This window comes from Eublepharis macularius, chromosome 14 (genome assembly GCF_028583425.1).
Source record: "Eublepharis macularius isolate TG4126 chromosome 14, MPM_Emac_v1.0, whole genome shotgun sequence".
Lineage (NCBI taxonomy): Eukaryota > Metazoa > Chordata > Lepidosauria > Squamata > Eublepharidae > Eublepharis > Eublepharis macularius.
This window is the reverse complement of record NC_072803.1, coordinates 49,440,846-49,459,050: the sequence shown is the minus strand read 5'-3', so window position 1 is coordinate 49,459,050 and position 18,205 is coordinate 49,440,846. Positions and strand designations below refer to the sequence as shown.

At 43.8% G+C, this 18,205-nt stretch overlaps 1 protein-coding gene across 1 annotated transcript in view; it reads right to left on the bottom strand.

Moving 5' to 3' along the window:
• Positions 1-18,205, bottom strand: part of CACNA1B (calcium voltage-gated channel subunit alpha1 B) — a 443,389-nt gene that overhangs the window by 8,439 nt on the left and 416,745 nt on the right. The window contains exons 41-46 of the mRNA XM_054997363.1: positions 9,648-9,756; positions 7,162-7,266; positions 6,587-6,690; positions 5,209-5,327; positions 2,660-2,801; positions 1,223-1,333 (exon numbers count right to left, since the gene is read on the bottom strand). Coding sequence (XP_054853338.1) covers positions 1,223-1,333; positions 2,660-2,801; positions 5,209-5,327; positions 6,587-6,690; positions 7,162-7,266; positions 9,648-9,756 — 690 coding nt within the window. The remainder of the gene's footprint in view (positions 1-1,222; positions 1,334-2,659; positions 2,802-5,208; positions 5,328-6,586; positions 6,691-7,161; positions 7,267-9,647; positions 9,757-18,205) is intronic.

Here is an 18,205-nt window from a genome sequence, read left to right as displayed (position 1 = left end):
TTCCCCTTGAAGGAACAGGTCTGGGGGTGCTTTTGGACCCAGGCCTACTGCTGAATAAGCAGGTGGCAGTGGTGACCAGAAGTGCCTTTTACCAGCTTTGACTGATTAGCCAGCTGCAGCTTTTCCTGGGCAGGAAAGATCCGGGCACTGTGGTGCACATCCTGGATACATCTAGATTAGATTACTGCAGTGACCTTTACATAGAGCTGCCCTTGAGAAGTGTTCAGAAACTTCAATTGGTGCAGAAGGCTGCCAATAAGATGTTGACTGGAGCAGGTTGCAAGGAATATGTTACTCCAGTCTTGGTCCATCTGCTGTCACAGGAAGCAAAGCTAAGAGAGTAATTGTAGCTCCAAACACCTAAAACAGGGATTATTTTGCATTTGGTTTCCTATCTTCTGCTACTGTCACTGATTGATACTGTTATGGTACCTCCTGGCTTCCAATTAGGGTTGCCAGGTCCCCTACTGTCCCAGCATACTCCATTCACGCGCATGAGATGACGTCACTTCCAGTGATGGTACTTCCGGGTAACAGGAGCACAAGCACACTTTGCAATTGGCCAATTTGGGGCCCAAATTGTCCCACTGCAAAGCACTGCATGTTCTCAGGGTGGCTCAACAATGTCAGTCTTGGGAGTGACGTTGTCGCACCACCCCTGGGAGCGCACCCAGGAGGCCCATTCCCACACTTTTCTCCCCTGTTGGCCTGGTGAGTAGCGGTGGGGTGATGGTGGAAGGTCAAAGCAAGGGATCTCCTGCCCCCGCCGGGGGAATGGGATCCCAACTTCCAACCCACCCTCCTTCCCCTAACTCACCCACAGAGCTACAACTCCTGGTATTCCTTGGTTGGCTTTCTGGAAATGCATTTATATTTGCAAAAGCAGTCAATGCCTTAAGGGTGAAAAATCACATTAGAGAAGCTATCTGTATGACAAAGCTCCAGATTGGACCCAAAATTATTCTCTCTCTCTCTCTCTCTCTCTCTCTCTCTCTCTCTCTCTCTCTCTCTCTCTCTCTCTCTCTCTCTCTCACTCACTCACTCACTCACTCACTCACTCACACACACACACACACACACACGCACACAACACATCCCCAGCACATACCCCTTTAAACCTCCCAAGCAAATACCTGCCAGACAATGAGACAAACAAAGAGAAGGTGTTGAATCAGTGACTTACTGTAAGCCTTCCATTGCCAGTTAAGCCTCCCACGCTCACCTGAGTTTCAGCTGCCAAGCGTGGCATGGAAGCGGCTCGCCCCTGGCTTTCCAGGCCAGGCTGATGTTCACCATTGGCTAGCATTGGGCTGATCTCTTGCATTTCTACTACCTGAAAGAAAGAAATCAGAACAGAAGTGCAAATGAATATATGAAGCTATCTTATGATGAGTCCAGCCAACCAGTCCATCACACCCACTGGCAGCAACTCTGCACAGTCTCCAGCAGAGACCTGCCACTCTCAACTCCTGCCCTTTTAACAGGAGATGTCAAGTCCTCTGATGAAGATCTTGAACTATGCTGGGATCTGTGTATCTTCTGTTAAATAACTCTGCTGCTTATTGGCTTTTGCAATTCTTTTCCGGACTGTTCAAGAACTGCACAGTTTAGTCCTAACAGAGTGAACAGGTATATCACCTGGGCTGACATCCAATCCTAACAGGCATGTCAAGAATTCAGAGCACTACCACAGCCCTGTAAGGTAGGCTAGTGTTAGCATACCCACCAAGGGTGGACTCAGATGTTCATATGGCCCAGGAACACACCAGGCTGTTTGACCCATGGCAGTGCCATAAGCCAGTGCTGTAGGGGCCCCTTTGCTCCAACCTGGCAAAAAATGGGTGTCAGGTCAGCCTCCTCCACCACTGCCAATCAATTGAGCAAAACGACCTCTGCTGCACTATCATAGCTATTGGCGCTTGGCTCCACTTTCTTCCAGTTGCCAGCAGCCCTCCAAGGCAGCGGGCCACCAGAAACTTTCCCTGTAAGTTAAATGGCCAGTCTGCACCTGATCCCCGTATTGCCGATGAGATGAGCTGAGAACGAGAGCCAAAGGCCTGCCTATGACGAGTCTAGTGAGTTTGTGGTTGACAAGAAGAAATTCTCCAAGGTCTCCGGCAGAGAAAGGCCTTTCCCAACACTTGTGAGTGGAGATCTTTTAAATGGAGATGACAGTGATTTTCCTACCACAACAGATGTAAGTGTTGAAGTTGGCAGCCATGACCCTCAACAGGCTTGGTGGGCGATTTGATAAAGAAACCAGAGGATAAAGGAAACCAGAAGGACCAGAAGGACTCCTCTTAGGAAACACCAACCAGCAGCTGCTACCATTGCCATCTGAAATAAACAGCCCCTGAGGCCAGAAACTCATTTCCCCCCTTTCTATCATTTTTTATAAATGTCTGGCCTAAGGAAGAGTTCTGAGTAACTGGTAAGACTGCATGAACTTTTGTTGAGCTGAATAAAGATATAACTTTACTGTGCCTCTGGATTTTGTTGTAATGGACCACCTATGTTAACCTATCAGAGAAAGTGGCTGAAGTTTAGTCTCAAAGCTCAATAATGTTCTGCTAAATGTATGGAAACTGAAAGCAGAAGCAACCTGTAATTAAAGGAGGTTTGCCATGTGCAAGGAAAACAACATGTGCTTGGTATTCACCTGTTTGCTTGACTGTTCTATAGAGATTTCCTGTGAGTGGCCCCGTTCAAATGCTGGTGTTCTGGTTTCATAAAACACATCCTGAGTTCGTTGAGTTCCCCATGATATGGACTCCTTGATTCCTCTCCTTTCTGGTGGTGGTCTGTGAAGAGGCGAGAAAAAGAACACACATAATTCAAAACACTGTGAATGGATGGGGGGCGGGTTCTGAGGGGGGACCCAAACCACTGAAGGCATCCATTGGTGACCTACTACAGGCTAACAGGGGGCTAGTTCTCAATGAGAAACCTGTGTATAGACTGTATCCTTCAGCCTGCAGGTGTGGGATCCAATGAGAGACTGCTCCATGGCGCATACACACCCCAAAAAAACATCTCTGACTCATAACTATCTTGTATGGCTCGAAATGCACAATAATGTTTGGAATTGTTGGATCCAGCAGAGGATTTTCCATAGAGGCAAGTGGGACTCCCACTTTCTGGACACCAGTTATTCCGAGGAAGCTACACACATAAGGAAGCTATGTCACCAAAGGAAGGCAGTTTGGCTCAGATATCTCGACAGGGAGACGTCACTCACTCTGAACTGGTACACAGAACTGTTGGAGAGCAAGATGACTCAGGTCTAGGGTTGCCAACTCCAGGTTGCAAAACCCCTGGAGATTTAGGGGTGGAGCCTGGGGAGGGTCCTCAACAATGGATAATGCCATGGAGTCCACTCTCCAAAGCACCCATTTTCTCCAGAGGGACCTCTCTGAAGATCTGTTGTAATTCGAAGAGGTCTCCAAGCCCAACCTAGAGGTTAGCAACCCTATCCCAGCATCAGGATTCAATAGTGGGTTCAATGCTTACTGGAGCCTCCAAATCTTGGCCTCCAAATACTACAGGCTAACAGGGGGCTAGTTCTCAATGAGAAACCTGTGTATAGACTGTATCCTTCAGCCTGCAGGTGTGGGATCCAATGAGAGACTGCTCCATGGCGCATACACACCCCAAAAAAACATCTCTGACTCATAACTATCTTGTATGGCTCGAAATGCACAATAATGTTTGGAATTGTTGGATCCAGCAGAGGATTTTCCATAGAGGCAAGTGGGACTCCCACTTTTCACTATCTCCTCACTTCCACTGCAGACTTCTGACCCCACCTCCCATGTTCCCAAGGGTCCAGTTCCCCACTGTAGCATTGAGGGGGCATTTGGGGCCACAGCAGGAAGGAGGAGACCAGGAAGTCCTGCTCCACTGACCCAAATACCATCAGTCCATGGAAATTACTGGTGGATCCAAGCCATGGTTCTTTTCATGTTCTGATTTCATATAGTTTCCAGGTCTTATTGTTTATCTTTGACTATTGCATGATTTTTATATTTTACATTTGGAAGCCATCTCATGACCAAAGCTGGGAGTTCAGAGTAGGGTATAAATGTTTTGAATAACAAATCAATAAAATAAACACCTTTTTGGAGATGCTAGTTTTCTATGTTCAAGAAGAGAATTCCATCATATGAACCCTGGGCTTCTGTCTTACACATTAGAATACTTTTTATTTTATTCATAAGATTAAAAGCCCAATTAAAAAGGACAGAGAAATAGAAAAAGAAAGTAAAAAAAAGAGTTCAAAGAGAGAAAAAGAACAAAAATTGAACATAAAGAAAAATAATACATCTTTCATTTTCCATTTTTCTCTACAACACCTATCATATTTTAACAAACATTGTACTTTAAGTTTTAATATCTCCAAAATTTACCTTTTCAGTACTGCCCCCCTTCTATTTATTTTCCCAAAATTTATCTTTTTAGAAATCAAAACCACAAATCATCAGTTCATTTTTATTGGTCTCACATAGAAAGTCAATAAGGGGTTTCCAGTTAACCATAAAGGTAGGCAATGTTTTATCTCTTATCAGAGCTGTAAGTTTCGCCACTAACTCCATCATCTTCACAATCCAGTCCTCGATTGAAAGCAATACTATACTTTTCCATTTTTGTGCATATAAACATTTAGCCGCTGTGGTCATATATAGAAATAAGATATCATGTTTGCTTTCCAACTGTTTTCCCATTAATACTAACAAAAAGTCTTCTGGTTTAAACTGTATATTGATCTTCAACATTTTTTGCCGTATCATATGAATTTGTGACCAATTTTTTTTTTGCTTGGGCTTCTGTCTCAAGTGTTATAGTGAGGGCTTTTTTTCAGCTGGAACATGGTGGAACAGAGTTCCAGCACCTCTTGAAAATGGTCACATGGCCAGTGGCCCCGCCCCTGATCTCCAGACAGAGGAGAGTTTAGATTGCCCTCCGCGGAGGGCAATCTAAACTCCCCTCTGTCTGGAGATCAGGGGGTGGGGCCACCAGCTATGTGACCATTTACGCTGAGGGCGATTTAAACTTTAAAAAACTCCCCCCAGTTCCAGATGACCCAAAGTGACATCATTGTGCAGTCCTGCGAGCTGAGTTCGACCACCTCTTTTCCCAGAAAAAAAGCCCTGGTTATAGCCCAGATGTAGATCTACCACCTCCACAGAACTAAGTAAGAAGGATACTCACAAAGCCCCTCCATTGTTGAGGGAAGCAGAACTCTTTTGGCGAAGGAAAGCGTTGGGGAATACTGGCTGGCTTTGCTCCAGGGCAGCTTTCAATGGGTGGAATAGGGAGACTGTTCCCGTCTGCAAGGCATAAAAAGAGACAAGAAGGAATCACTGATATTGTCTACTCTCGTAACCCTACCTATGGAGCAACAGATAGAAACATCTGCAGACATTCCTTCCAACCGGGAGTCCAAGGAATGAGCTTATGAACATAGAAAGCTGCGTATATGGATTCAGAGCATTGGTCCCTGTAGCTCAGCTTTGTCTACTCTGGCTGGCCCTGCCTCTCGAGCAGGAAAAGATCTTTCCTAGCCCAGCCCTGAGATCCTTTTACAAGACGTAGCAGGACATTCTGTGCACAAAGCGTATGCTCTCCCATTGTGCTACGGGCCCAGTAATATGAAGTTGGCTTATACCAAGTTAGATCAATAGTCTATCAGTATTCTCTACCCTGCCTAGTAGCAGTTCTTCAGGGTCTCAGGCAGAGAAAGGCTTGTACCACCTGCTTTTTGAGATCCTTGAAATGCTGGTGCCAGAGATTGTGTTGTGTGCCAAGGGGCTTGGAACCAGGATCCAAGCAAGCTGTGTACTGATTTTCCTGTATTATTGGAGCTACTGGTCAGATGGGTAGTGGCTGTCCTGAATAGTACATAGCATATCACAAGAGGCCAAAATTTCTAATATTTAAAATTTTCTTGTCTTCAGTCCTTTGACAAACATTCACACTGATCTCTGAATTCAATTAAAAAAAAAAAAACACGTGGATTGGATTTAGGGATTGCACAGAATTAGGCAGGTTGATGATTAATTGTGAGTTTAAGGATCAAGCCACACAAAACATCGGAGTCCTGTAACTAGAATTTGAAATGTTATTTGGCCATGAGAAGCAGCAGGGGAAGGGGACATATGGATCAGAATGGTGGTGCAGGAAAAGAACGTGTCTTTGCCCCCATGCTGTCCCCTACCAGCTGCTTTAAACCCTACTAGGGAAAAATGTGTTCAACCACATGCTTCTTCAAAGCTAACAAGAGAACAGGATTCCACAGCTGTCACTCCCAGCAACTGGTCTTCAGGGATATACTACCTCTGAATGTGGAGGCTCTGTTTAGCCATCAAAGTTGCTGCCTATAGACCTATCCTCCACAGATGTGCTTAGCCTTCTTGTAAAGTGCTAATGTAAATGCGTATTTTGAAATCCTTTGAAATATGGGTTTGGAGTCTTTAATTATGGAGATTTGAAACAACAACAAAAATCATGGAGTTTTGCAAAACTGGTTTGGCGGGTACACAAGCAAGGACTCTAACAATGGCTTATTGAAAAAAAAGATGGCATTTACCTGGCCAGAGGTTGGGTGACCGGGATCGCGGGTATTTTTATTTTGTTTGTAGAAATCAAATATCATGAGGGCTGCATAGACCTTCCCCACTGTCATTGCTTCAGCTGGGAAGAAACCCCCCCACAAACGAAGAACAGAGATTAATGGGGGAAAGATGGAAGAAATGGAAATGGTTAATGATAAAAGTGCTGGGGGAAGCACTCATTTCCACCTGTGGTGGTGGTTAAAGAGAGGTTAGAGTTCCGTAGCACAATCCTGCACACACCAAGACCATTGTAAATAAGGCGTCTCCCCAATCTTCTCATCGGACGAAAGAGGAATGGGTACCAGAAAATCGCCCCCTGATTAACAGAGGCAACTGCAGCCCGTGTGTATTTTGTGTTGCTCTTTGCCTACATGAACTTACAAAGAGGAGCAAAGAAATCTACGAAAAACAAAGGCGTTATTTCTCCCTTCTTCGTTCTGCAACAGAGAGCTGATCCAAACCCTGACATGTTCAGATTTCGTAGGGATAAGGTCTCAGCATAGCAAAGATCCCTCCCTCTCCCTGGAGCGTGCACACATGGGCCACTTACGTTTATGAGGTGGCACCAACAGATCCAAGGTCTTTTGGGAGAGGTTGGGCCAAACCAAGGAGATCTCCTTCCTCAGTTCAGCATCACATTGGTGCTGCAGGACTCCTGTTAGGTACAGTGGAAAAGACACATAGAAGAAAATAATCCACTCTCATATAATGCTCCCCAAATCCCCCCACCTGCTATCCAGTGATGAACATCCTTGCCCCTCTGATGAGCACCCCTTCCCTTGAGTTGTGTGTGAATAGCAATGGATGCAGGGGAGAGGAAATGCACCTGCGTGTTGAATTTGTAGAAGGGCGGTGGTTGTGTTGCTGTCAAAAAGCCAGAAGGGAGACATGAGGGGTTGGTGGACACCCCACTCAAAATGGTGGGAGGCAAGGGTGAGATGGCTCAATCAGGGGTTACAAGGAGCAGGCTGGACAGGCTGCAGCAGAGCAGCAGTGAAGAGAGCAATCTCCAGGTGGCCAGGCATGTTGCAGTCTAGCTGCTGCCTCGATGCAGTTAATGTGATCTATGCCCTCATGTGCCAACCGTGTCCTTCTGCTCTGTACATTGGACAAACCAGCCAACCACTGCGCAAAAGAATAAATGGACACAAATCTGACATTAAAAATGGCAACATCCAGAAACCAGTGGGAGAACACTTCAGTCTACCAGGACATTCCATCAAGGACTTAAAGGTCACTGTAGTTCAACAGAAACCTTTCAAAAACAAAATCCAATGGGAAGCTGCTGAATTGGAATTCATATGTAAATTTGACTCAGTTAGGCTGGGACTGAATAGGGACTATGAATGGTTATCTCATTATCAGAAGTAACTGACTTCCCTAACAGAAGCAAACTGATCTCCATATCAGAAGCTACTGTTTGCATCTACTCCTCCCTCCCCTCTCCACCTATACATCTGACCAGTTTCTTCTTGCCCTCCATGCACCTGCCGAAGAGAACTGTGATTCTGGAAAGCTTATGCGACAATAAAGTTGGTTAGTCTTAAAGGTGCTGCTGGACTCTTTTTGTTTTTGCTACTACAGACTAACACGGCTAACTCCTCTGCATCCGTTAAAAAAAGTAAGTGAAATCCCTGTGTCAGGATATCTCCGGTCATACTCTGCAAGGCCTGTTTGAGTCTGTGTGACTCTGATGTTAGAAGCTGTTCTCTGCCTGGAATCTGACAGCCTGCTGTTATCTCTTTCTCAGCCTGTGGTTTCTCTTTCGCCTGAGAAGCTAGGCCTCATGGCCTTGGAGTTTCTCACACATCATCTCTGCTATGTCCTGCTGTTCATTTACTAAACTTAGCTGCTTCCTAAAGGGAGGTAAGAACTCTGGGGCTGGGCTTAGACTCCTGTATACGTTATGTGCTTGTACAGAAGCACCATTCCTGGCAAGGATTGTAATAGGGAATGAACTAGTAGCTTATCAAATAAAAATACTTTAACTCATGCAGTTCCTGAACTCATGCAGTGAAGTCTTTGGCAGAACTTCACACCCTGCTAGGAATGTGTGATTCAGTATATCTGGTTTTAAAATATACCCCCTCAAAACCTCTTTTTGTTATTATTTGGGTATATTCAGACGTATCTGTCTTATTTGGATTCCCAGAAAGAGGTGGAAGGGAGGCAGTGCTACTGGTATGTGTCTGTGCCAGTGTTGCTTGCTTGTTATATGCCACTGCCATGTATGGCTGGTTGCCTTGGCACTACTGGCCTGTCAGTTTGGGTTCTGCGATTCTCTGTTTCAACACTGGTTATTTTGGATTTGCATTGGCCCAGGGTTTTGCCTGGCATCAGTGAGTGACACTGATTCTGTTGGGAATGTATCAATGCCCCTTGCTTCACTTTAGCGCTGCTGGGATACTCTAGTTTGGTATTAGATCTGCTGGGATTCTCTGATTTGATATTAGTTCTGTTGGGCTTTGTTAGTCTTGTTTGTATTGGAAGTCTTGGCCAGTATGGTTGGTCTTTTGTGTTTGACTAAGACCCTTTTTTAGGCTTCCATATTTGCTCTGGATAAAGCATTGGATAATATCCTCCCCAAAATAATGGGAAGTGGATGGGGGCACCTTTTCAAAGGCCTGTAGAACTGGATCTCTTGACCCAATGAACTTAAAACTTGGGTGGGGGGAGGTCTTTAGTAGACAGGCAGGATGTAGTTTGATGCAGTTTGCTTGAAAAACTCCCCCTCTAGCCTCCTGGAAGGATTCCCCCATAAGGAATAATGGAGCGGAATATATTTGGAATATACCGGTATATTTTTTACCTGAATATCAGGAATATTGATTATGCTTGGTATTTTGGATACCCAAATCTGAAAAATACCATTTTTTAGCACACATCCCTAATCTCAGCATGAGAATGGACAGAAAAGGTTAGACCAAGAGGCATGGGGGAGAGTTTGAGAGCATTCGTATGAATGCCCCTTCCTGCCTCCAGCCTTCAAACATGGAAGTAGCAAAACTCTTGGGCTGTGTTTCCCCCCCACCTCACCTGATGCTAGTTTGATGTCCAGAGCAGTCCGGATCAAGGCCATGAGCGTAGATGTAAAGTGAACGGACAGGTCATCATTCGAGATTGGCATATTCATCCTCACCAAGCGCTGAGAAAGCAACAAGTTTCCTATCAGTGCTGGCCAATGTCTCCCCCCTCCTCAAACTCCAACACCCACCCACCCACCCACTGTAGCTTTCTCTTATTTTCATTCCCATCAACAGTAAAACAGCAAGATTACAAAGAAGAGACATTCTACAAGATTAACCTTTGGTGTGCTGACTTAGGCAACAAACACAAAAAGGAAAACCTATTTGACTCAAGTGAACTGTACTTGGTCTCCTACTTAACCTGAATCCATCTTCCTGTAGCTTAAAACTACCACCTCCTGCATTTATTTCAGTGGATAGAGTGAGCCTCTGTTCCTTCTCTTTTTTCCCTGAGATGCTTCTAAATGTTTCAGAACAGTCAGCATAGCATAGGTTTTGCCATTATCTTTGGCCTGTCTATACTACAAACATATATCAGTGTCCTACTATTTTTATCATCATGGCTGCTTCCTAAAGAATCCTGGGAATTAGTTCTGAGCAGCTGTCTGTGATCCCTAGTTCTTCTTATAGCAGAGCTATAGCTTGTAGAGTTCCCTGGGCAGAAGGAATAACTATTAACTGATTGAAATCTTTGATGTAGACATGTTCTATGTTTTCTCTGAATCTTTTGCAACTTTTGGGGCTGTGAGCTAAGCTACAAGAGATGAATTACACAAGAAGCAGCACGAGAAGGAAGTCACAATGTTAACTGGGAAGCTGAGTTTTAAAATATCGGAAAGCTTTGTCAATTTCCCCTCTCTACAGAGCCAGGGAGCTGCTCAGGTTTGTTTATTTCCTCTTCGCGTCTTAGAAGGGGAGGTGAAATTGACAGAGCCTTTGGGAGGCAAAGAGGAAATTAACAAACCCTCTGAGCAGCAATCTTTGCTGGCTCTGTAGAGAGGGGAAATTAACAAAGCCTTCCAATCTCTTTTAAAACTCAGTTCCCTGGCTAACACTATGACTCCCTTCACGTGCTCCTCCTCGTGTAATTCATCTCTTGTAGCTTGGCTCTGAATCTTATCTCACCAGCATCATTTCTGGTGAGTCATCTTTATAGAGAAACAGGAACGACCATGGTGACATTAGCCTCAATCCTTCTTTTGGAGCTTGATAACTACAAACAATATAAATGGAGGGGCAAACTACTCTGGGTCCCCATTTGGGAGAAAAGTGGGGTATAACTAACTATTTTTTAAGTATGGGGAGGGGAAAAGATTGTTACCTACTACAGTAATTATGCTCCAGGCAACTGCAGCAGTCATACCAAAATTGACATTTGTCTATTGTAGTAGGCCTGGAAGTTATCATGTGTCAAGCTTCACCTTTTCCAGAGTAAAGATTGAAGCTCTAGAAAAACTTGCAAAAACTTATTTGATCCTAGCAGGTCACACATACGCACACAAATGATCATGTGTACTGTGGGCAATGACACTGCTACACCATTTTTTTTTGAAAAGCTGTTGTCTGTATCCAGCCTATTGCTGTAAATACTTTCCAGGTACTATCAAAGGCTGACAGCAGACTCTTGATGAGTAACTGCTATCAGGAGGAAAAATCTGGTATGAACTGAGGATTATTGCTAGAGCTGTTCGGAACAGAACCTCCAGGAGTCCTGTCTCTCCCCACCCCCCACCCCGGTCTGTAGGAATTCCAACACAATTCGAATTGTGCTCCACGCAGATTTGTTGGCTTGCACACCAGAGGTACCTGGCTCAACCCATTCCCCCACCTCCAGCACACCAAAGGTTAAGTGCAAACATACCCCATTCAGTGCAATCCAATGGTTCAAACTTACTCAGATAGTCCCACTGAATCCATTTCAGTGAGAGAGAAAAAAAACAGAAAAGAAAAAGAAAGATGCATGGAAGTGAAGGACAAGCAGATGAAAAATAATTTCTCCCAGAAGAGCTCCATCCTTCCTGCTTCTGGGGCTGTAAAACTGGCATAAACCAGAGGGTGGGAAATGTAACAGAACCCAATCACAGAAAAGCAAGATTTGAGTCTAGTAGCACCTTAAAGACTAACCAGATTTCAAGAGTATCTGATGAAGATTCTTAGAAATTTATACCCTAGAAATTTGGTTAGTCTTTAAGGTGCTATTGGCCTCAAATCTTGCTCTTTTACTATAGACCAACACGGCTACTCACCTGAAACAATCACAGAAAGATATCTTGATGCAGCCAAGAATTTGATACTGTTATTCTGTCTACCCTAAGATCAGGTGTGGCATAGCGGTTAGAGTGTTGGATTACAAGTCGGGATATCTGAGTTCAAATCAACTCTCAGCTACAAAGCTTACTGGGTAACGTTCTGCCAGTCACTCTCTCTCAGCCTAGCCAACTTCAGAGGACTGTCGTGAGAAGAAATCTGAGCTCCTCGGAAGAAGGAGCGTAACAAAAATGAACTCATTTATTTATATTTCACCTTTCTTCCAGCATGGAATTCAAAGTGGTATAACTAGAGCTTCCATGAAGTCTCCCATCCAGGCACGGACCTCACTCGACCTGCTTAATGTCAGCAAAGTCGCTGGACCGTGTGCCCTATAGCTCTATCATCAGAATGTCAGAAAGATTGCAGCCAGACTGCTCAGTTGTTCATCAGACATTCACATGGAGGAAGGATTTGAGATAGTGCCTGCTGCCTCCACTCCTGACCTCTCAGTATTCATCAGAAGACTTCAATGGGCATGCAACTGTACACAGACAAACTCTGGGCATACAACTGGGAACAATGCCTCTTGCACGGACAGCCTCTTTTTGTGCATGCACACTCTAGTCAACCTTCTGCTGTCTTGTACCCTCTTGGTCTTTTCAGCATTTGTTCAGTCTTACCATCAGCACTCAGTGCAAGAGGGCAGGTGGTGATGGCTGCAGCTGATAGGCTATAATGGGCCAAGGTTGGACAGCGGGTCCTCCTGAGCTTAGTGGACCTCAGCAGCTGTCTGGCAGTGCCAACCCCTGAGGTTCGCCCAATCTTTCCAAGTATCTCCACCCATTCCAACCCAAGCTGCTTGGACAAGCAACTCCCAAAAGAGGAGGTATACCAAGAAACCCCCCTGCAGCAGCTTGGTGACTCAGCATAGAGCCTTTCTGAAAAGTTTGGCGCAGAATAGAGCCCAGGCCCCCTCAGTGGACAGCCTTCCTCTATGGCTTGCTTCTAATTAGGTTGCTTTGCTGGCCTTCTGGCCTTTAGAACACAACCTGGACAGACATTAACAAGAGAACCTGAATTTGCATCTGTGTGGGAAGAGCTTGTTAATATTTCTGCAGTGAAAAATACTCTCTCTATGAAGGGAAGAAGAGGAGGTGGGCGTGCAGCTTTTTCTTCTTTTCCCTCAGAGTGTCTTAATTAATCCTTTGTGACACAGAAGAGAACTCATCCAGATAACAGCCAAGTACAGGCCAGGAGATGAAGGTAACCTGTCTTGCTCCAATTAATACCGTGGTCAAGGGTCAGGAGGGCCAAGCATCACTGATGACATAGATAGCGAAATCTGCATTAAAAGAGACTGCTCGGGTGGGAAATATTCAGTAGAATTCCCTGAAATCAACACTGAGGATGAACTATGGTCATAGCTGTGATCTTTTTGATGATCAGATTTGCCCCCATAATGCAATACTTCAGGCTCCCTTAAGTCCCACTCTCTGGCATCTCAAGATACCAAGCTGGACCAGTGTCAAAAGCTGGCCTTAAACTGGGGAGCTGAAGAACAGCAAGAGGGGATTCCACCACCCAGCTCCAGCCAAATGAGGGAACTACAGAGAGACCTTCCAAACTCTCTTCAAGGAAGAGGCTGATATTCAGTGCAGAAGGTTCACTCCATAGTGATCTCATAGAAGGTCTTGGAAAATCCTTTCTCTGCCTGAGATCTTGAAAAGCTACTGGCAGTCACACAAAAAAATACAATTCTGAGCTAGATGGACTGACAGATTTACTCAGAATAAGGCAGCTTCATATGTGCAAGGAATCTTTATGGCACCAACAATCCAGAGCAGGTAAGGTACTCTCATAATCTTATAAAATCTGTAGGGCAGGCTATTTTGCTTGTTTGAGAAACAAGGAGCCCTTACTCAGATATTTGCTTTGCTTCTCTCCTGCCTTTGCATCATCTTCAATTGTTTAGAAGCTATGCGGAGAATTATCCAGAAGACTGGCTGATTCAGATAGCTGCAGGCAAATTTGGTGGTTCTTCTTCAATAGAACTTCTCAGGAATGTTAGGGAGGCCAAATGAAGTCAGATATTGGAGGATGTTTGGTTTTGTCTGACTTCAGTCAGTCTCTAGGCTGCTACTGGAATCTTAATAGCACCTACCCCTGTCCAGGTTTTTGTCTGGGATCTCACATGAGAGGCACAGTTTTAAATATCAACCAAGCAAGCATCTTCTCTCCCTACTCAAGATATGGAGAGAAAGAGAAAATCCAGCGCATCTTTGGATGGAGCTCTCCTGTAGCACTCAGAATAAGGCCATAAAGAGATTCACATATGCATATCAAGGCAAGCAAGAGAAAGGCACATGTACAACTCTGCAGGGATTGTTTTTGCTAGCAAAGGAGGGAAAAAACACACACACAGGAAAAGGGGTGATGAAAGAAACACAGAGGAGAGAGAACAGCTGACGAGGAAGGGCCAGAGGAGAAACACTATAGTGGCATACCAAGCTGGTTGCTAGACAAAGAGATAGAGAGAAATTCTGAAAGGCAGCCCAGTTCTTCAGAAACAAAGAGGTGTGTTGGGGCAGGGAGCAGAAGAGACATCACTTGTCTTTCACCAGAAAAAAGTAAAAACAAAAATTGTATGGCAGCATGTAAAGGTGCCAAGGGGAGGTGGGGACAGAAGAGGTGTGAAGACAGAGCATTGTCATTTAAGGATGTTTAATTCCTTCCTACAAATATGTTCTTGGCGACACACAGGACCTCAGTAATGTGGGGAAAGGGATGCATGAAATGAGCTATGCACTGATACATCCAACAGTAATGACTGTAACTGCAGTGACACATTTCCCTTTGCAATTATGGGGATTTTTTAAATGGCTCTATCGGTGCACAATATATCTCAGCTCACACTTTCTCCAAAGACTAGTATCTGAAGTCAGAGGTTTGTGCATGACCAAGAATGGCCCCTGGCTGCTTGTGCACATGTGGCCAGCCAGCCCTCCAAGTCTTTTAGGGTTTACTGAAAGTCTGCCTTTTCCGCCCCCTGCCAATGCTAAGAGCAGTGGGAAGGGGAGTTTCAATAGGTTAGATTGCATAGGGGTTAAAGGATTAAATTCCTCCTTCCTGCATCAAATCTAGTTAGTAAACACAGAACTACACATTTGGGAACTGAAAACTTAAAAAGTTATCATTATGTCAAATAATTAAAATTGATTTAGGGCCATGATACTAAATGCACTTTGAATTGAATGGGACTTCCCCATAAATGTAAACCTGGGGCACTGGTTATACAGTTAAGCTATGCATTGTTAATTTTTAACGGTATGGGTAAGGGAGCATGGACCCTAATGTATCAAACAGTAAAAAAAAATGCAAACATCATTATCTACTGTACTGTAAATGCATTCTGGTTTTATACTTGCCCTGGCTTCCCCCAAAAGAAAGCTGGGAATTGTAGCTTATAAAGATGGTGACAATTTGTCAGAGAACCTCATATCTGCTCATAGAATCCCTCTACAGACAATATGCATGTGTTGAAATCAATGTCTATACAGGGGGAGGGGAACAAGCACGTTGGCCTCTCCCCCTGCTTACACGGGATCGCTGGAACATGAGCACAGCAGGTACACATGAAGGTTCAGTCCGTGTGACATGGAATGCTAACAAAAGGAGCTTTCCCAGTCATGGGCACCCATGCACAAAGATGCCATACTTATGTTCCAGCTACCACCCATAGGCACAGGCAAGGCCAGAGGGCTCATTTCCACCCCCACCCCCCATGCTCTCTGATTTCAATGAACATGTCAACTGAAGAAGGCAACAGCTACAATTCCCAAAGCGCTTTTGGGAGAAGGGAATGTCAACTAAACAGGCTTAGGCCTATAGTCAAGATGTGCTGATACAGTCGATATTCAAACTCCAGGGGAAACAGAGGCAGAACTAGACATTACGCATCTATTCCTAGATCATTTTCCTGGTTCTGTTTGAATGCAGCAACTCATGTTGAGTTTTCAAGAAGGAGAATAAGGGGGCAATATGAATATTATGTCTTTTGCTCTCACTCTGCTTTCTTGCTGAAAACTGAGTCTACTCATCTTGTGGATAAAAATACGATCATCAGTACATGGTACTGATTTAAAAAAATAGTAATGGGTAAAAAGAGCTTGGAATGGTGGTTTTTGGCAAGAAAAGGAAGCAAGAGGAAAGGTGAAATACTTCTCTTCCTTTAAATCAGTGAGCAGAGGCTGCATGGTTTTAAAATTGGAAAAAAGGATTCATAACTACTCCTGAAAGGGACAGTGCACTCTGACCTTTGAAGGACACCATTCACATTGTTGCCCCCCCCCCCCAGCCCACCTTCAATTTTATTCATTCCTCTGCTGTGCAATATTGTTGGATGGCAGCAGAGGTAACAAGGGACCAAATCCCACCGATGTCTTGAGCAACTGAACACAGTTTCGGTTCAACACATTGCTGCAAATCCATCAGTGTCTCATTTGCATTGCTCATTGCAATGTTGGGAAGCAGGAAACTAACATCTCGTTGAACATAATAGTACTTTCTGATTTAATTAAATCCTTATCAGGAGCAAATTATGTGTATGAATGAGTTCATTGTTCTTTGGATTCAAGTGGTGCGATGATCCCAGCGCATTTATCTCCGAGAGTGTATTTAAGGGAGCTTTTTTATGGTGTCACCTACATTTAATACCTCACTCCCTCTTCTAGTACTGTCCACCCTAATTAGCGGTGAGCTAATTAAAAAGACAAACCCCCTCCAATCTGACCTCTCCCCAGGAATCGAAAAGACGGGTCAGAAGAGACAGTTACAAAGAGATGATAATAAATATATGTGGGTGTTTTATTCACCTGGGGATTTGTTTAAGCTTTTTCACACGAACAAAGGGGGGAAAGCATTAGGTATTCCCATGGGAGTTATTTGGTGGGGTGATTATTTTACATCTGTACTCTTCATGAACAAATTTTATATACATTTCATTTTTTTTCTCAAAAAGGAAGGTTATGGTTCCTGAATATGTGTTTGGATGTTCAACAGGTTGCCTCTGTTCTGTTCATTAGAAAGGCAGGTATGTTTCTTTCTAAAGAAGGCTGCCACGTGGAAATGGAAGTTGAACCAGTCTACTGTTTTGACTTAAAACATACTAAAAAAGGAAGTTTTCTGGCCATCAATATTGAGAGGCTTAGCAGATCCAGCTGCCCTACTTTAATTATAAGTTTTACTTCCACTGAAAACACCTTATCTTAGAAGATGTCAGGAATACAGGATAATATCCTTCTGTACAGTGGTTGAATTTTCTGATTTTTTTTTGCTGTTCTTTGATCCCTTCTTGCTTTGATTTTGGAGCAGGCCTTACTCTGAGAATATTCAAATGGTTCAAGAGCTATTGTTCCCTTTTTGCTTTTAACTCTTCTTTCACCTGGAAAAGTTTAGCTAATAAATTAACTGACTACTTACATTACATATGCATACATTTGCATGTGAGAAAAAATAATCCTAAAGAAGGAAAACTCTCTTTTTTGCAGATTGTACAGATGTATTACAGGAGGCACCATCTTAGGAGAGGCATTTCTTCACATTCTCTTTTTTGCAGAAGAGAATTCCACTTCTAAGACAGCTTGCCATCTACCTTTTTTAAAATAAGCAATTGTATTTTAAAAGAATTTTTAAAATTAAAAATCTGTTGCTCAGTTAATTTGGGGCATCTTTTTATTTGCTCTAAACATCTGCACTTGATTAATCTAACCAATGCACTGGTTAAAATATTTTGATTGACTAAGCAGGACCCCCCCCCCCAATTAACCGAACTGATTAATTCAGTACCTCTATGGCAAAACCAATTCAAAATATGAGAGGCAATGAAAAGCAGAAGCTCTATGCCCAAGGAAAGCTGGTTTTCCATATACAGTGGATTTTTACTGTGCAGGCACACTCACACATACAACTACATTCTGAAATAGTTTGTTCCTGTAAGACTATGACATGGTCCTCACTGAGAAAAAAGAAAAGGGGCTTAGATTGGAGTAAGTCCGCTTAGATTTCACTGTAAGTTTTTATTAACTGGACCAGTTTGTGTGAACATGGCCTTAGTTTTATATTAATGCTCCCTGACTTGAAGCAGGCAAAAAGGGGAGGGGCGTGGAGAGATAAAAAAGATAAGCCAAAAGAACTTCATTTGGACAGAGGGGAACTCAGATAGATTTCAGATAGATAGAATGGATATCACAAATGTAATGGCTGACATGTAGGATGTTTAAACTAGAACAGAGGTGTCAAACTCAAATGAAAAGGAAAGCT